Source organism: Schistocerca serialis, chromosome 3 (genome assembly GCF_023864345.2).
Source record: "Schistocerca serialis cubense isolate TAMUIC-IGC-003099 chromosome 3, iqSchSeri2.2, whole genome shotgun sequence".
Lineage (NCBI taxonomy): Eukaryota > Metazoa > Arthropoda > Insecta > Orthoptera > Acrididae > Schistocerca > Schistocerca serialis.
Window position 1 is genome coordinate 575858829 of NC_064640.1, and position 20821 is coordinate 575879649.

At 40.9% G+C, this 20821-nt stretch overlaps 2 protein-coding genes across 2 annotated transcripts in view; both read left to right on the forward strand.

Annotated features, from left to right (window-relative positions):
* Positions 1-1515: 1515 nt before the first annotated feature.
* LOC126471025 (uncharacterized) lies at positions 1516-20292 on the forward strand. Its single transcript, XM_050099086.1, has 3 exons — positions 1516-1788; positions 19957-20229; positions 20288-20292. Exons 1-3 carry the CDS (start codon positions 1572-1574, stop codon positions 20290-20292), a joined length of 495 nt encoding a protein of 164 aa, XP_049955043.1. The 5' UTR covers positions 1516-1571.
* The window catches only part of LOC126470466 (zinc finger FYVE domain-containing protein 26), a 370429-nt gene continuing 369853 nt past the window's right edge, over positions 20246-20821 (forward strand). Inside the window, exon 1 of the mRNA XM_050098326.1 lies at positions 20246-20348. Within this exon, the coding sequence (XP_049954283.1) occupies positions 20310-20348 (39 nt within the window). The 5' untranslated portion in view covers positions 20246-20309. The remainder of the gene's footprint in view (positions 20349-20821) is intronic.

Consider the following 20821-nt stretch of genomic DNA (forward strand, 5'->3'; position numbering starts at 1 on the left):
GCCTCAGTTGACCAGGAGGAGAGGGGTTGTAATAACTTAATATCCAATTTAAATTAATGTTGTTGGTGGTATATTGGTGGATCGATTACTGATAGACAGAATATTGTTAAAACTAGGAAGCATTGTGTGAAGCATATGCTTAATTAGCTATTGTTTTTACACTTACAACAGGGTGATCCAGGAGGAATGGGAATATTCAGGAATGTGAGAACAACAATTATTGGCTCTAGCATGCATACCTTAACAGGTATGAGCACCTCTTCATCCTCAGTAGTGTGAAACACATCTCTTCTACTGAACAACTTCTCATAGCTCTTAAGATCTGCATTTTATAGCCCATGTTTACTTTACATTTTTGCTTTGAATGATAATTCCTGTTATGTCTCTGAATGCTGACCATTCTTCATGGGTCACCCTGTGGACCATTGAAAATATTTCATTACCTCCTCAGTTCCAAATGTTGCAGAATGCAGGAACATGACAGAAAGATTAAAGTGCTTTCCACAAAAACCTTTCTGACACATGAAAACTGTATGTGGGCTGCAACTTGAACCTCCTTTAGCACACAATACCCCACCAACTGATTGCTTTGAACAAACCTAATAGCACCACTTTAATTTGCCACTTCTTCTCTTCTATTTTCTCAAAGTCCACAGAGACCCCCCTTCATAGTGGATTAGTAATAGGGGAAGAAAGTATATGGTGGTATTAGCCCGCCCAGTTAGCCAAGTGATCTAACGCACTGCTTTCCGGGTGGGAAGGAATGCCGGTCCCCGGCACAAATCCACCCGGCAGATTAGTGTTGAGGTCCAGTGGGCCAGCCTGTCTGTGGATGGTTTTTAAAGTGGTTTTCCATCTGCCTCGGCAAATGCGAGCTGGTTCCCCTTATTCCGCCTCAGTTACACTATTTCAACAATTGCTGCGGAAACACTTTCTCCACGTACACATACAACATAATTACTCTAAAACGCAAACAGTGGGGGTTACACTTGTCTGGTGTGAGATGTTCCCAGTGGGTCCACTGGGGGCCGAACCGCACAATGACCCTGGGTCCAGTGTAGGGCGGCAGTGGGGTAAAGTGGACTGCTGTAGCCCGTTGTGGGGTTGTGAACCACTGAGGGCTACGGTGGGGACGAAGCCTCTCTGTCGTTTCTAGGTCCCCAGTTCCACACAATACAATACGATATGGTGGTATTACTTGACTAATTTTATATCAATTTCAAAATGAGTATTTCACTCTACTGTGGAGTGTGTGGTAGTGATAGCCTTCTTGAGAAATTAAAACAGGACTTAGACAAGCAAAAATAAATGCAATAATTTGGATTTGAGCCGCCATTCACATTATTAATAGGCCCCAGTAAATATGCCAAATAATATTGTATACTTTCAAATTAATTATCTGGTGGTTGCATATTTACATAACTGGAGAAAAAAATTAGCCCAGTCTTTGATTAGTTGGAAGTTAATACATTTACCCCCTTGTTTTTTATGTTTTGTTTCAGGAACTTACTCATCTTTACAGCCAGACCTTATTTGCAGACAAAATAGCAACACCTGTACAATGCTTTTCCATGCATGCCCATAAGTTTTTGTGTGATTGTCTGCTTAAGTATCCTGTGCTAGCAAATTTCATTATCCAACAACTTATGTGTATTTGGTCACCATACTTTAATGAAAGTGACAATGAACTGCAAGACATTTACAAGGAATGTATTGATGCATGTATTGAAAATATGGAGAAATTCAGTTGCGGTGCATCAAATGAAACAAAAGATATCCCTACCTCAAGTAAGTATGACAACTGTTAATGATTCAGTTCTTCATATACTACAACTGTGCTGATATTGTAGATTTCTGCAGGTTACATTTAACAGCATTTGAGACAACAACAGTAATTGCACTCCCTGAGGACTTACAGTTCTTTTGTTGGCGAGTATGTGATTGACAAACATGGGACCCCAAGCCCATGCAACACTGCTTACTTTTTTCCTATCAAAAGCAAACCTTGCAGCTATCAGTTCGCTGGTCCACACAACTATTTTGCGGCTACATGTGTGGTGATTACGAGAACGTGCGCCATTCCAGTACTCATTACTTTCTTGCGCTGTAATTCTATTCTCTGACAGCACCTTTTCTCTGACTTGGTCTGAAGGATGGCTGCTATGTTTTTTTCTCACATATTCACTAAAGTTCCTTATTTAATATTTTTATTTTTAGATCTTCCCCAATTTTTTTAGCTAACATATGTTGGGTCTTACAATTGTGTGGTCAGTGTAGAGGAGATTGCCCATCGTGGCATATGTTCCACACATTTTGCAGTTCTCTCTCAAGCAATTCTTCAGTGAGTAGTTAAATTAGACACTCAAAGCCTAACATGGTAGATAGTCCATTGTAGCGGAGATGTCAGGTACCAGCATGGTCATAGCCTCATAACAATGTAGGAAACATACTGTTTGTGCAGAAGCTGCAATCTCCCCATGGATGCTAAGTAGTATGAGCCTGTCGAGTTTGGATCACAAGACCTCTGAGCAGTAGTTACCACTCCAGACAGCTGTTGTTGTGACAAGGTGGCACCAATGTAGAGAGCCCCTGATTATAGTGGGCCATACCATGGTGGACAATCCTCAATGATTAGGATCACACTTTTGCACGTTGGTGGCAAGGCCCCAGCAGACTCAGTCAACAGAATGGATCAGTGAAATGCAAGAAGGTATGACCCAAAGGCTTTCCCTTCTCTGGCTACACCCTGGCAGGAAAGTAAATTAGACAGAGATGGTGAGAAATACTTCCCTTGGTACCTAGTTTGTATCTGAACTGATGATGAGCTTTTTTTGGAGTACGAAACCATTATTCTTCATTTATTGACAAAAAATTTGGAGAAGTAGCATCCATTAGGAAACTCTCAAGCAGCTGCATTAATCACTAACAGCTACTCAATCATCGACATTATTCTCCTGGAAGAGGCTCAGTAACATTGCCTCCCCCCTCCCCAACCCCTGCCCTCCTAGAAGAGTGTCAACATGACCCAACCTTTCCTTCTGTTCTTATTACACCCCCTGCTCCCTCAACTGAGGGTTACCTTCCTCTGAACCTTGTTAGCGTACTTACCCCGGTTTGTGGCATGTCATTAGCCAGTGCTCCATGGATATTTGGAATGGTGTCTCACAGGGATCCTTGCTGAGTGTGACACTTTTCCTGATAGCAATTAATAGGCTTGCAGAGGCGGTGGGGCCTATGGTCTTGCCGCCCATATATGTTGACTACATTAGTATTTACTACAGTTCATCTTGTTGTATACCAGTTGCAAATCACCACCAAGAAAGCACAATCCTGGACTCTCACACTCAGTATCAAGTTTTTCACTACTAAGACTTGTCATGGACTTCTGCCAATGTAAAACTGTTCACTCACAACCAGAACTTCGCGTTGAAAATGAATTGCTAAGTAAGGTACAGTCAAATTGTTTCTTTGAATTTTATTTCCCGCCCAGCTGATGTTGTTACAACATATTTGCAAGCTTAAAAAGACTTGATATGCTCCACTACCTCAGTCACCCCTCGTGGGATGTGTATTGCTCCATGCTCTTGTGCCTGTACAAAGTACTAATCCTATCTCGTACAGGTTACAGATGTCTGACTTCCAGATCCACCGTCTCTTCGACATTACAGATAGTGGATCCAGTTCACCACTACTTGGTCTGACTCGCAACTGACATCTTTTAGATGAGCCCTGTGGACAGCCTTCTGGTAGGTACTGGGATTCCTTGTCTATGAATCAGATGTCAGCAGTTACTGCAAAATATGTCATATGCACCCACAGCTACTATGAACACCCAATTCACTACATCCTTTTCTTGAAAGGGGGAAACCGCCTCCCACTAGGTCCCCCAGGTCCAGTGTGTCAACAGCAGTTCACTTGGAGTCTCTTTACTTTGACTTTCGATTTCTTCCATTGAACCTTCGAATTAGGTTACCTTTGCCGAATTCCTCCCATGGTGCATACCTCATCCAAAGATCCAACTAGCCCTTTCAATAGGATCAAAGGAAGTGATGAAATGATACACCTTTCAGCATTAATTTTTCTCAGTTCTTGATAAATTTCCGTGTTCTACAGTCATCTGTGCTATTGACTCAGAGGTTGACAATCACATCTGCTGTGTATTCACACATTTCAGAAGCCATGAACAATATTCATGACCATTTGGATGTAGCATTTTTCATAGCAGAATTAGTGGACATTATCCAAGCCTTTCAGTATATTTGCATTCATTAAGATTTCCTGATCTTTAGTGACTTTCTACGCAGCCTGCAGGTCAAAAACCAATTCTGTTCACAGAACCCATTAGTTTTGACCATACATAGTGTCTTTCCCACATCTACATTACTGGGAGCACAGTTGTATTCCTCTGGACCCCAAATCACCTAGAGATTCTGGAAAACGACCTTGCAGAGTGGTTAGCAAAGGATGCTACAGTAATGAAAACACTGGAGATTAGGATACCGAGATCTGAATTGTGGTCAATACAATGTTTTCAGCCTTTCGAGGCTTATAATTTTGAATTAGTCTCTTTGGCCAGTACAAACAGGCAACATACCATAAAGGAACCCCTGACTGCAAGACAATTTTGCCTTCGCCCTTCTGTAAGGGAATTTATTGTCCATTGTTTACTATGTATTGGCCATACATTGTTGACTCATGCTTGTATGCTCAGGTGAGAGGATCCACCCCATTGTCATTGAAACACTCCTGTGGTGATCCATTTCCTTTTAAGAGTGCTCCAACTTTGCAGCTGAGAAGCTTGACAACTCTTTTTCTCTACCATTGGTGATGAAGTCAAAGTGGCAGGCCAGGCATTATGTTTTATATGAGAACGATTTATATACACTCATTTAAAGCCTGTCAGCATGGTTTTGTCTCCCCTTTGCCATTCTGTAACTTGAACATTCAGTCAGTATCTGGCGGGCAACTGGACAGTTGTGGGAGTTGACTTACCACCGCAGGACTGGATTCGGGGGCCTCCAGATGTTTCTGGCCAGTGCACCTCTATCCCATTCCACTGCATTTATTACCTTTCACCTTTGTGTTTTACTTCTGTGACTTGAGCTTTAAGTCTGTATTTTATTGCTGTTGGGGAAGGGACTAGACCTGCGGAAGGGGGGATCTTGGGCTGTTTCAGACCAGCACACCTCTCCTCACTCATTGCATTCCTTACCTTTTGACATTTTCTTTCTGTCTCTCCACTTTTGACATAGCTTTCTGCCTTGGAAAACATCAAATTGCTTCTCCATACTTTTTTATCCTTCTTTAGGCTTTGTTTATTAAAGGAAAACAGGGATGGATGACCTTGATGTCTAGTCCCTTTCAACCTCCCCAGAAACTCATTCCTTCATTCAACAATAGTACATACTAGTGACCAAAGCAGAAACAGCTGAAGCAGGCTTGAAAGCCACACAATTAAAACAATGACTTAATATTTAGTTTTAAAACATTAAAATATTACTTTTTCCAGTCTCAAGCAAAAGATAGGAACTAAAAAGGAAAGGAGAGAAAGAAAAATCACTTGAATCCTGGATCAGGAGTCATAAGAAATACTGGAAAGGAATCAGAACAGCCACCACACTTATTCCAGTGCTTTAATGAAATGATTGTAATCATTATGTGAAAGAAGAGTGTTAAATTTTATAGTAATCATAACAACAAAATGAAAATGACAGACAAAATAAGTAATGAAATACACTGGTGTCCAAAATTAAATCAACAAATTGAAATTTTGCAAGGTTTGCATTTGTTTTGCTACAAAACATTATAAACAGGTAATAGTAAAGTAGAAACCATGTAAAGAATACAGAATGTAATCAACTGCAACATGCATAATGGTAGACAAAAATGTTCTTTGTTTTTTTTTTTTTCCAACTTAACAGATTTGCACACACGTTCTGACAACTGGTTAATGTGCTCAGTATGGGGAGTGATCACCTCTGGCACCAATAAAGAGCAACAATGATGGAATGTGCTGTGAATGATTTCATCAATCTCATATTGAGGCAATAACTCCCATTCTTCCTGCAGAGCTGCTCACAAGTCTTGGAGAGAGGTTGGTGGATGCTGGTGTGATGCAACTTATCTCCTTAATGCATCCCAGACATGCTCTATGGGATTCAAATTGAGAGAGCGAGCAGGCCATGCTATGCATGCAATATCTTCTGTTTCCAAAAAAACATCAACTGCCCTTGCTCTATGAGGTCGAGCATTATCATCCATCAGTATGAAGTCTAAGCCCACAGCACCTTACAACCACCACGCATGAGATCCCAAGATCTCCTCACAGTACCTGACACCAGTTAAATCTTGCTGAGTCGCCCATACAATTTCATGAAGAGTTACTCAAGTGGTCAAGATAATACCTACCCTCACCATTAGGGTTCCTCCGTGACATCAGTCTCTTTCCACAATATTTGGGTCCCAAAATCATGTTCCATGTGCCCTCCAGATGTGAATCTGTTGAGAATCGCTCTCCAGACCAAATTGATGCTCATTTGTGAAAAGGACATTGGCCCACTGTTCAACCGTCCTGGTGGCATGTTGACAGCTCCACTCTAGATATTACATTCTGTGAAGACATACAAGAGGTAAACTTGAGGTAAACAGACAGGAGGTCTCCAACAATAAAGGCTGCTCTGCTGAAGCCTTTTGCACATCGTTTGCCTCGATACAACACATCCAGGAGATGCTGAAAGGTCAGATGCCAGTTACACTGCAGTACTAAGGTGGTACCGTCATGCCCGTACAGCCAAATAATGGTCCACTCTTTCTGATGTCACACGTCTCCTCATGAGAGAAACAACAGAACAATTCACATTGTGCCATCAGGCCACACCAGTTTGCAACTTCTGCTTCCATTCTTCCTATGGCCCTCCACAACAGACAGCCTGTAGGCATCTGCACTGTGCCAAACTGCACTGTCTGTGACTGTGTACGTAGTGATTGTGGATGCAAACACTACCCTGCTTGATAGGTGCCCTGACGTCATTGCTGGTTGTCCATTGATCGAAATGCCATCTTCCATGCAGTACATGATCTTAACAACATCTGTTTACAGTTTGTATGATTATATCATGAATTAGATACAGGATGGGGAGATAGCAGTTTGTTACTTAAATTTTGGACACCAGTGTATGTGAGAAAAAGTTGTGGGAGGTGAGTGAGGGGTTCAACATAAAATAAACATAATTATGAGGGAAGTAAAGAAGAAAAAATATATTTATATTAATATAGAGACAGACAGACAGACAGACATACAGAATATAATTTTATAAAACTGTGAAGTTTGATGAAGTGAGCATTCATTTGGACTAGATAGATCAATTTGAGCAATCTGTTTTTATCTCCAGAGTTTCAGAATAATGGTGTTATAAATGGAGACCAAAATTCCAAGGTGTTGGAACAGTTCTCTGTTCTCATTGGAGGGTAATGGTAGCTGTATCTGTAGCATTCCATAATGTACATGTGCCACTCAGATGAACCAAAATGGCAAGCATCCCATGAATTCAGTCCTTGGTGGCTGAGGTCACATTTGGCTAGCCTGAGGTTCCTTAGATCGGGACTTGTCAGTGCTGTTATTCTTCTGCAATCTTAAGCTCTAAGCAAACTTCAGCAACCACTGTTAAATGTAATGGTAGAATGCCATGTGTCTCAAAAAGTGAGTCCTTGACATAATGGCTTGGGTCAAAATGATGGAAGAACGTAAAAAAGTTTTTAAAGAAATGAGAAAAGAGTCTCAACCTCAATGTGTTCTGCATGCCTGTATGGTGGATGGCTGTAGAGTTAAAATAGTTGTTATTAGGCAATCTCTGCAGCATTTGTCACATCCCAGTTCTATTAGGCTTGTCCAGATAACATGGGACTCTCTCTGGATCAATCTGTATTTCCTTAGTGACTTGTTGGATGAAGATCGAATGTTCAAGGAGATCACTCACTGAGAAGCAGGAGCTTTGAGTCATTGACAGGTGCACGTGAAAAAGAAACAAAGCTTGCTAGGTTTTGGGGTAATCCTTTTTCAAACTAGAGTACACACACACACACACACACACACACACACACACACGTGTACACACGTGCAAACTCACACGTGCCCCTACATAGTGCCAGCTGGACACTATATGCATGTGCTGCATTTCGGCAGGTGGACTAAGCTAGGGTGGGGGTTGTTTCGGGAAGGATGGGTAGAGGGCGAGAGAGGCAGGGGTGGCAGGGAGAGGGGTTGGGGATGGGTGACTAGCAGCTCAGAGGGAGGTAGTTGTATTGCTCACTAAGAATGCGGGAGGGAGGGGTGGCAGGCACATGAGCAAGGCATGTGGTGCACAGTTACCAGAGCCAGTGGGACTAAAGGTGATGTGGGGATATGAAATGGGAGATGGTGACTGGACAGAGGAAGGGAAAACTTGGATGGAAGCTGTGGGGACAGTGGGTTACTGCAGATGAGATCAGGACAATGACTGGAACGAAGAATGTTTTGGAAGGATCCCCCTCCCCCCAATCTGCGTAGTTCAGAGAAGCTGGTGGCGGAGAGAAGAACCCATTTGTCCCAGGTAATGAGGTAGCAATTGAAATTGAGTATGTTATGCTCAGCTGTATGTTGTGCTACTGGACAGCCATGCATCACTTGCCTGGCCTGTGCACCTGTCACATCTCCCTCCCACATTCCAAGCCGACAAACTTGCAGCCTCCCATCAAGCCACTAGCTACCAAACCTGAAATCCTTTCCCTGCCTCTCACCTCTTTCTCCCTCTACTCACTAGGGTGTGTGTGTGTGTGTGTGTGTGTGTGTGTGTGTGTGTGTGTGTGTGTGTGTGTGTGTGTTCTAGCTCGAAAAAGGATTACTTTTTTGTTGTGCCCATTGATGAGTCAATGCTTCTGCTTTTTAGGTACTGGTCTCCTCTAGTCCAAAGCATTTATTTGTTTGATTACTTTATGTTTGGTTCCCACATCCAGATTTTACCTCCACTTTTTCCAATTTTTTCTGAAGTGTGGGCCATGCTGATCATCGAATACTAAGTGTGGTAGCCAGTCCATGTGTGGAGGTGCCAGGTACCTGTGGGTGGTAGTCCACTGATTATGCAGGGAATCCATTATGGTTGCCTGAACTGTTACCTCATTGTGCATTGTAGTTACCTGCCCATTTGCGGGCAGTGTGACTCTGAGCAATGACCATCAAGTCAGTGGCCATTGCTCTGGCTCGGTGGCACCCTTGGGGAGAATCCTCAACAGAAGTAGATGGCACCGGGACAGATATCTTACACAGGGAAAAGATTTAAGTTATTAGCTGGTGGCCATGAGGCTCCCTATAGTCTCTGCAGATGGATCTGAATGCTTCAGTGCAGATATTTACAGTTCCAAGAACTTTCCCTTCTTGGCCACCATCATGGGAGGAAAGCAGAATCAAACCGTATAGGGTGCCCATCCAGTCTCCAAATGCTTTAGAAGAAATTTTATTTGAAGGGTACCAGCCACAGCTTTCAAACACTTTCTCAACATGAGTTTTCATGGTGACACACTTGTTTGATGGATCCTGTAAGCGTCAGTATCATGTCACTCTTCCTTTTACTGAATAAGTTAACATCAGATGACTCTTTCTGCCTTTCCCAGTAACAGTAGCTACACACACTATCCAGACAACTAATAGGGTATGTGGGAGCTGAGTCACACGTGTGATTGATGGAGACTCTTGGAGGGTAGTATGCAGTGTAGACACCCTCTTGTACTTCAGTTTTTGGCTAGAGCGGACGACTAGAGCTCTCCGGCCCTGTTCACCAGGACTGACCACCAACCACACAAATGTGAACCACCTCTTTTCATGCTTCCTATTCCTCTGTTTTATTCATCCACCTAGACTGGCAGTCGAACTTTACTTCTGCCTCCAGGCGAGCCCTTTTGTATCCTTATTATTGAGAATACACTAAAGTTCAATGAATTTCGCACTTTAATTTCAGAAACCTCCATTACAACACCTCCCACTCGCATCCTGACCTGGCTCCTCTTCCTTTACACCTGCATGAAACAGCAGAAATATACTCCCCTCAGTTCCTGGTGTACACCTCAACTGATGGAGGATTCTTTCTATCTACTAAATCCGTGTTCGTGGTAGGTAATACTGAAAATGTATTTGGAGAAATCTTTTCCGTGAAGTAAGCTATGAAATGATTCTGTCTTAATTAAAGTAGGCAGCTCCTAATTGTTCCTGGGCATTATTCCCTTGGAAGAAACAGGTTTACATACATGTTACCACAAGATTGCATAAGGACTTGAACATGGTACAGAATATAATTTTTCACCAGGACGTAACAGTCCAGATGGATGAGGAATTCTGCAAACAGTTGGAGAAGCATGGGGTCTACTTTGTACATTGCCTACATCGATGCCCACTAAACAAGATTGACACCTCAACTTTCAAGAATGTTCATGTCCCAAGAAAGCTAAAATAATGGTCTATTGTTTTGATGTGAATCCATAATTCTCACCCCTGATGCCGTGCTTTAAATGCCAATGTGTCATGCATATATCTTCCTGTTCTGCAAACAGTCTAATTTATTGGGACTGTGGTCAGTTGCTTCATGAAAACTTGCCATGTGAGCAATCACTGTTCTGTGTCTGTTTACTAAATTATTACATGCTCCAATTACGAAAGTATGCTACCTTAATAAAAGAACGTAAGGCCCAGGAACTTAAGGCCTCTCATATGTAGGAACACAAAAAAAGTAGGGCCACTTGCATCCCATCCCAATAGCACTGAATGTTGCCATAACTGTGGTCAGGTCACTGGCAGTACCTTGAATACTTCCTCCCTCCATTGCCTTAGCAATGAAGTATGGTAGCCAAGCAACTAAATTAAACCATGTGGGATGTAGGCCCTCTCATCTTTTGGTTCATGCAACACTGGCTTTCCCTGTCTTCACTTGACTTAGCCTGTAACCCATGAACCATCAAAGTATATGATGGATCAAAATGGGCTAGTAAATGGTTATGACTTTCAGTTATGCCTGTCCTTATGACAAATAGTACTCAAATGTGAATATGTTGATATTCAAATTCCTGTAGGTTTGAACTGTAACTTACACTGCTGAGACTCTCACACAAGCATTACATGTGGTGAAAATGCTAGAAATAAACAAATCACCTCAGGATTTTAAAAAATGTGCTTTGTTATGACTACACTAAAGAGAAAATACCTCTGGGGATCTCAACTCTCCGCTCATGACTGGGGATGCCGCATGCCCCCCCCCCCCCCCCCCCCCCCAAGCATGTACCAGTGAAAGGGCTCCCCAGAAGTACAGACCAACCAGTAGCTTAAGGAGCTACAGACTGCTGGTCTCAAAGCTGCCTGCTCCTCTTCAGTTCCTATTACACTCACAGTTGATAAGCCCTTACAAAAGTCCAGACCTTCTAAAGTTGTTAAAGAGGTTGGGTTGGGTTGTTTGGGGGAAGAGACCAAACAGCGAGGTCATTGGTCTCATCAGATTAGAGAAGGATGAGGAAGGAAGTCAGCCATGCCCTTTCAAAGGAACCATCCTGGTATTTGCCTGGAGCGATTTAGGGAAATCACGGAAAACCTAAATCAGGATGGCCAGACTCGGCATTGTTAAATAGGAAAAAAATAAATTGCACCAGAAGGCTACTCTGAGACCCTGGAGCTAGTAAACATCCCTCTCCCCTGCTTCAAGAAATGCATTTCACTGATGATTATTCCCCAGCCCTTCAAGGTCACTGTGCTTTCTGTTGGAACTATATTCGCTCTGAGAGAGCATCTGACATGGTCTTACATTAATTTGCACAGAAGTCAGAGAGTGAATGCCTCTCTGTACCACATTAGAAGCTGCAGCAATGTGAGTGTGAATGACCCTGCCAGTTACCATATAGAACATCTGTTTACCCCTGACCAGGACACTGACATAACTTGAGATGGCCACTTTAATCTTTTCCCCTTTCTCCTACTTGGGGATATAATGTGTTTTGTATTCAACGTGTCTCGCATCTTCCATATAGTTGATGAAAGACATTTTTATCACCAATATTTTTCTTTTTTTACAAATATCCTCATCCAAAGATGAAGCAGTCTTTCAAATGAAACATAAATTTTTATATATTTATTAGCAATGAGCAAAAGAAACATGGAGATCACACACATTACCAAAACAAAATAAAATTACACAAGAAATGATGATATTGATGTCTTTGGCATCAAAATATGTCACAGATATATGAAAACATGATTTACCTCATTTATATTTACTACTTCATATCTAAGAATTCATCTATTGAGCAGAAGGAGTTGTCATTCAGAAATTCTTTTAATTTGCTTTTAAATGTTGGTTGGCTATCTGTCAGACTTTTAATACTATTTGGCAAATGACCAAAGATTTTTGTAGCAGCATAATTTACCCCTTTCCGTGCCAAAGTGAGATTTAATCCAGAATAGTGAATATCATCCTTTCTTCTAGTGTTGTAGCTATGCACTTCACTGTTATTTTTGAACTGGGATGGGTTATTAATGAGAAATTCCATAAGTGAATATATGTATTGCGAAGGTACTGTGAATATCCCGATTTCCTTAAATAAATGTCTGCAAGGTGATCTTGGATGGGCTTCAGCTATAATTCTGATTACACCCTTTTGTGCAATGAATACTTTCTCTCTTAATGACTAATTGCCCCAAAATATGATGCCATATAAAAGCAGTGAATGAAAATAGGCATAGTAGTCTAATTTACTAATATGTTTATCACCAAAATTTGCGATAACCCTAATAGCATAAGTAGCTGAACGCAACTGTTTCAGCAGATCATTGATGTGTTTCTTCCAGTTCAATTTCTCATCAATGCACACACCCAGAAATTGTGAGTATTCTACCTTAGCAACAGACTTCCATTCATAGTCTATATTTATCAATAGTGTTATGCCATTTACTGTACAGAATTGTATAAACTGTGTTTTCTCAAAATTTAGTGAGAGTCCATTTGCAGAGAACCACTTAATAATTTTCTGAAAGACATTATTTGCAATTTCCTCAGCTGATTCTTGCTTCTTGGGTGTAATTACTGTACTTGTATCATCAGCAAAAATAACTAACTTTGCATTTTCATGGATATAGAGTGGCAAGTCATTATTATATATTAAGAACAATAAGGGACCCAAAACTGAACCCTGTGGGACACCATTCTTGGTACCTCCCCTGTTAGAGGACTCTGCTGGTTTTTGTAGACTATCTGTACTGTTAATTTCAACCTTCTTCATTCTTCCAGTTAAGTATGAATTAAAACATTTGTGTGCACTGTCCCACAATACTTAAGCTTATCTAGAAGAATTTCATGATTCACACAATCAAAAGCCTTTGAGAGATCACAAAATATCCCAATGTGTGATGTTCGGTTACTCATTGCATTTAATATTTGATCAGTGAAAACATATATAGCATTTTCTGTTGAAAAGCCTTTTTGAAAACCAAATTGACATTTTGTTAGTAGTTCATTTTTACAAATATGTGATGCTACTCTTGAATACATTACTGTTTCAAGAATTTTGGATAAAGCAGTCAGAAGTGGGATTGGGTGGTAGTTGTTAGCATCAGATCTATCCCCTTTTTTATGCAATGGTTTAACAATAGCATATTTTAGTCTATCTGGAAAAATTCCATTTCAGTGAGCTGCCACACATGTGGCTGAGAATCCTACTTATTTGTTGGGATCAAGCTTTTAGTACTCTGTTGGAAATGCCATCAATTCCATGTGAGCATTTACTTTTGAGTGAATTTATTATTTTCATAATTTCAGTAGGAGAGGTGGGTTGAATTTCAATTTTATCAAATTGCATAGGTACTGCCTCTTCCATGTACTGCCTTTCATTTTCTAATGAATAGCTGGAACCTATTTTCTCTACAACACTTAAAAAATGATTATTAAAAATGTTTTCTACTTCTGACTTCTTGTTAACAAACTTTTCATTGTGTTCGATATAAATACAGTCTTCCTGTTCTCTCGGTTGCCCTGTTTCTCTTTTCACAATATTCCAAATTGTTTTAATTTTATTATCAGATGTGCTAATCTCAGACATAATGCAGATACTTCTGGACTTTTTAATAACTTTTCTTAATACAGTGCAGTTGTTTTTATAATGTTTCATTGTTTCGGGATCATTACGCCTGGTAGCTATAAGATACTTTTCTGTTTTCAAGATGTTTTTATGCCTTTAGTAAGCCATGGCTTTTTACATGGTTTCTTACAATTATATTTCACTGTTTTCTTAGGGAAACTGTTTTCAAATATACTCACAAAGGTATCATGAAATAGGTTAAATTTTAAATTAGCGTCATGTTCCCTGTACACCTCATCCGAGTCTAACTGTTGCAAGCTTTCCCTAAAATTTTGAAGTGTTTAGTCATTAATGGAACACATTATTTTGGAGGACTGTTTTGCATTACTGTATGGAGCTATATCATATACTGTAACTAGCTGTGCATCGTGATCAGACAGACCATTCTTAACAGGAAAAGTTTTTATTTGATTGAATTTATCTTGGTCTATGAAAGCATTATCTATCAGTGTGCTGCTTTCCTGTACCACCCGAGTAGGAAAATCAATAACTAATGTCAAATTGGAAGAACCAAGTAATACTTCAAGGTCAAGCTTTCTATCTGACTCTTTCAGAAAACTTACGTTGAAATCCCCACAAACAAAATTTGCTTTTCTTTGTCTGACAGGTAGCACAACAAATAATCCAAGTTTTTGCAAAATAGTTGAAAATTTACCAATGGGGACCTATACATGGCTACAAATGTAAAAGTGCCTTTATTTAGTTTAAGCTCACATGCACATGCTTCTGTGTGTGCTCTACGCAAAAATTTTTAGTTTCCAAATTTTTCACACTATGGCTGATTTTAACATATATGGCAACTCCTCCTCTCTGCATAGTGTCTCTACTTACGTGTGCTGAAAGCTTATATCCACCTACATTTACCATTTCCATACCTGTGACTATATGATGTTCAGACAGGCATAGTTCATCTATTCCACCCTCAGTTTCTAAATCTTCTATACAAACAAGAAGCTCATCTACTTTGTTTTTTAATTCCCTGATATTCTGATGTAATATATTAACATTATTTTTTATTGTACTTTTATGTGAATTTTGTGACATACTAACATTATTTTTCACTGTACTGTTATGAGAATCTTGTGATACTTTCACATCACTAGTACCTGCCTGTCTGAACTTTTCATTAAGCTTAATTTAAATCAGTGTAAGATGATTGGATACTGATCTTAGCCTAAAAGAGTTCTCCCATGAGTTTCCGTGTTTCCCCCCCCCCCCCCCCCCCCCCCCCAAAGATTTTGCTATCACCCCAGCCAGTTTACCCTTCCCTTCCCTTTCCTATACTGAGATGCAGGCCATGTCTTGTGAAGTCCCACTTACCAATACCATCAACAGGAACCAAACCTATGTTTGACAAAGTAGCTGCTCGAAGCAGCTGATCTAGCTCCATATTGACCCTCCTGACAGAGTTGTTCAATTGGGGCCGGTCATACCACATGAAAGCAGGAACCAAGCCAACATTTGTAGGGTTCATTGCAGATGCTACTTTTACCAGGTAACACTCAGGATTGTAGCCCTGATCCCTATCAATACTGTTTCCCACTCCAACCACTACCGCAACATGATCATGCTTTGTAAAACCTTTGCACAATGATCCTACATCCTCTATCACTTGGCTAAGACATGCACTGGGCTTGAAAATACTTGTGACCTGGTACCTGTCACCTAATTTTTCCTGCAAAATCTGGCCCGCACCTCTTCCATGGCTACTTCATAACAACAGAACTTTCCTCTTACTTTCTACTTTTTTTTGCAACAGTTGGTTTCGTAGTGAAAGTCTGTTGAGTGCTGACTACACTTACAGCTACTTGAGCCTCTTCCTTAGCTGACTGAGGTAGCAAGGCAAATCTATTGTTTGTGCCAATGATGAAACTGTCTGATACTGTTCTCTTTCTGTGGCCCCTGTTCCTTGCTACCACTTCCCACCTGTCTTCACCCTCCTCCCCCCTTAACCTCATCAGTTCCTCCATTGCACTATCCAGTTCAGCCTGAAGGGCTCTAATCTTCCCTTCTTGTTCCACTATTTTCCTATCCTTTGAACATAATCTGCAATACCATGGAAGAGACCCTTATTTTCCGATTCCCATGCCACTACATTCACCCCAATGTAACCATCTGCCACAACAGCTGCACAGAACCCCAGGGCCACTGGTGATGAGCATGTGCAAAAGACCAGTCCAGTAAATTCAAAAAACATATGTCCAAATAAAAATGTCTTACATCAATTTAAATATGCCCTACCCTTAAGGGGGAGGGGAGGCGGAGGGGGGGGGGGGGGGGGGAGAGGGAGAGGGACAGGGACAGGGACAGGGACAGGTACTACATCATCTAGTAGTGGCCTCCTCATTGGCCTACTTCTTTCCAATCTTGATCTGTCTTCTTCTCAATGACAGTACCCCTATCCCCTTTAGTGTCACCCATGGCAACTTTTCAGCTATTGATCTTAAGATCTCTTCCACAGGGTAATTGCTTTGCTACAATGGCAATTATACAGTGATTTTTGTGACTGGCCATTTTATGCTGATCCTGTCACTTTGTTATAACTGGCCAATGGACCAGTGGCCACACTGCGCTCTCCAAAGAGTCAACTGGCATTAGTATACTGCAGCCATCACTTTCCTCCCCTCTATGTCTAGCTACTTTGACAATGTTGCTGGATATGTCAGCCCAGCAATCACCCACACTGCTGGAGCAGCTATCCCACTTTCTATGAGACCCCTCCACTGGTGGCTGGGACCATGGTGGACCAAAGATATTGTAACTGCTATTCATGATCATTGAAGGGCCCTGCAATGTTTCAAGCAACATGCCCTCATCACTTTTAAGTGGTTCCATGCAACAGCTTGCTGTCCAAATAAACACAGTGAGAAGTAATGCTGGGAGTGCTGAATCTCCTCTTTGGAAACATAATCACCTTCATACCAGGAAGTGGCCAAGTTCCATTGTCTACTCACTGCCAATGATCAAAACTAATCTAGGTCTCCTCCTTCATGGTTCTTGCTGAACACCTCATGACCCAATATGTGTCGGCTTTGGCATCTTCATCTTCCTTGGCTATCCAAATGCATAAAAGCCATGTTGAAGACATCCTTAAATCTCTCTGTCCTTTACCCCCTGCAACCCTGAATTACATTGTAAACTGTTCACTAACTGGTAACTGCTTGAGATTCTTAACTGATCTCATGATATAGCCACATGCCTTGACTCAATTCATAACCAGATGATCCAACATGTGAATGCAACTCACAGACTCCATGTACTCAGAGTCTTAAGCCATATTTGACCAGAATGTGTTTTCTTTTCACATTGTCATCATCCCAATTGTTAAGCCAGGCAAAAGGCCAACACCCATCAACAGCTACTGACCAATTAGCCTGACCAACATCCTCTGCTAATTGCTTGAAAGGATGGTACTACAAAAATTATGCTGGGTTCTCAGATCATGGGACCTTTCTCGCTCTGTCAGTGTGCTTTCTGGAGAGCATGTTCTACAACTGACATTGTGGTTAGGTTGAAAAAACCAATGCAACAGACTTTCTACAAAGCTGCCTTCAAGTTTTATTAATCAATTTTTATCCCTACCTTCATTTCGTGTTAGAGTTAATACATTGCTCAGCTCTATGTATGGGTCCAAGAGAATGGCATATGTCAGGGCTTTGTGTTGTGAGTGTTATTCTCTGTCTTATAGCCTCTAGAGGCTTGCAACTTCCTTTGGAACAGTGGCTACCTTCATACTTATGTCAATGACTTTTGCATTTGATATAGCTCTGAATGTGTAATCTTGGCTGAACACCAGCTCCAAGGAGTCACCCAAAGAGCCTCTGGTAGACCCTTTCCCATGGTTTTGAATGTTCTCCTGCAAAAATGTGTTTCTGTCATTGTACCATGATTTATCATGAGTCAGAACTCTGCATGGGTACCTTTTTCTTGATGTTATGCAATCCTGTTTTTATGACTCCTCTTTGATTGAAAAAAAATGACATGGTCACCCCACATTTGTTAGCTTACAAGTGGCACTTTGCAAAGCCTTAACTTTCATTGCTTTCTCACCCACACCTTTTATGGTGTGAATCATGCTATTCTACTCCATATTTACCAGGCACTGGTATCATCCAGGCTGGACTGTGGCTGGCAGGTGTGCAGTTCAGCGACACTTCTCTCTCTCTCTTTTTTTTAAGTATTGGATGAAGTGCATCATAGTGGAGTATGGCTGGCTGGCTGGCTACTGATATCGTCCAGACTATTCCTGTAAACAATTTCCTCAGCGAACTGGGTATCTTACCTCTTCAGTTTCAATGGTACCAAATCTTCTTCACTTGTGTAATCAACATACAACATTTTCCTAAAAATCCAGCTTAATGAATTCTTTATTCATGCAGTGCATCTCAGTTCTTTAGGAGAATCAGTTTGCTAATATCATTTACGTGGATGGCTCTAAAACCATCAACAGGATGGGTTATACCTTTACATCTCCTGCTGGTCAAGAACAGCTTTTGTTTCTGGAAATGAGTATTGTTTTTAGAGCAGAGCTGATAGCCATTAACAGAGACTTATGTTTTACTGAACTGACCTCCATGAATTGTGTTTTAATTTGTGGTGACTCAATGAGCTCTTCCAGGCCATTGATTGATGTTACTCTTGTTACCCTTTGATATCTGCTAGTCATGATCTTCTCTCTGACCATTGTTGTACTACCTGCTTGGTTGTCTCTTTCTGATCTTAAGTCATATAGATATGCTGGAGAATGAACTGACTGACTGTATGACTAGAGAAAAGATTACTTGCTCAACATTCACTTTGACAATCCTGTGTGTGGATTAGCATGTGCAGATACAGTCTGTACTTCCTCAGAGGTGGAAGATAATATAGTGGCCTAGTGCCCCCTCAAATAATCTAACCACTATGACAGAGACTACAGCTACATGAAATTGCTCCATCAGTTCCTCTGAGAAGGAATCTCCTGTCCTACATTGCCTTCATGTCAGTCATGCTGTCATGTAGTGAGCCACCCCCATGTTGTTGTTGTGGAGTCTTACAGACAGGCATCCTGGTGGAATGAAGCCTCCTGGCCCTCCATATGAAGCACAGGTCCCACATTCTTCACCTCTGATGCTGGTAGATGACTTACGGATAGTTCAACTGGTTCATCGTTTCTTCTGAGAAAACTGTCTTTATTGTCAGATATAACATTTAAAACTGTTTTCAGGGTAGGGGCAGTGTGTTTGTTTGGGTTGGTGTGTCTGCTGTTGTACGTGGGGCCTTCATGGGCCTTGACCCTACCTCCTCTGCCAGACACCCTGGCATTCCCTCTTGTACTCTGTTTTAATTTGTTTAAGATGTGGTTAGATCTTTCTTCTGCCCCACTCTATTTTAATTAGCTTCAGGTGTGGTTAGATCTTTCTTGTGCCACCACTTGACTGTACTTATCCATCTACTGACCTGATTATTTCTCTCACTTTATTTTACTACTGTGGTCCTTGTGCTTATCATTATGTTTTAAGCCTTCTCTCTTTTACTACTATAAATCTTCTGGGTAGAAAGCATTATGTATTCCATTACTGTCTTAGCCTTGCAACTTCACATAGTTGTCATATACGCATTCCTGCCCATACCTTTGTGGACTGCTGTTAGGTAATAAATCTTTCAGTTGCAGTTACTAAATCACAGCTTGTAATCCATACAGTATTCTTTTCTAACATCATGTCACAATCTGTGTGTGTGTGTGTGTGTGTGTGTGTGTGTGTGTGTGTGTGTAAGTGTAAGTAAGTAAAACTAACTAACAGCCTTAAAGATAGTGCTCTGGCATTGTTTCAGGTCACGTAATAAGAACAAAAATTATTGAAAGTGCATCGGATTCAGATAACACAGCATCAGTACTAATTTTTCTTGTCGCCTTATGGAAAGTTTCAGCAGGAAAAAATGAACTTTTAGTGAAGCATATTTCAGAACATCTTCCACCAATATGTGAAAGAATGGTATTGGCTGAACGAGAAATTTATTTCAGTCTCATAGCTAGGAATGATGTTGACCAGCTGAAGACATTTCTGGATGCAGAAAATGCTTTTTACAGAAGGATAAAGACTGATAGTTTTCATGACCTAGAACATATTTTAAATAATTTGAAAATCCATGATGGAACATTTAGTGTAAAAGAAATTTTCATACGAATGATAAATATAAGAAGACACTGGATTGAAGATATTGTGGTGAGTCTGTCTACTTATTAACATTTATAAATTTCTGTATTTTAATTATTTCCTGTATTTTTCTGCCCCTCTATTTTATTACTTAGGAGTAGAACTCTGATGAAAACAAAACCTTAAGGATTCCTTATCCTTGATACTAGCCAAAGGGGAAAGAACAACTGAACAGGTTTTTATGCTCCCATCTTCAATACAGTGTGTTATGGATCAGGGGTGGTAATGTTATCGGAGGGATGCCCCTTGCCACTTGTTAAGCCCTGAGGACACTCGGCTAACCTACCCACTTACTGACCTGATTGGGTCACGCAGTCTGTTTTACTGTTGTCAGTCCTTCTGATGTCCATTATGCTTTAACCCTTTTCACTTTTACTATTATGAATCTTCTAGGTGATATTCATTATTCTATTACAGTCATAGCCCAGCATTGGGTTGGCAAGAAGTCAAAAATAGCTAAGCTTTCTCTCACTGCAGGTGAA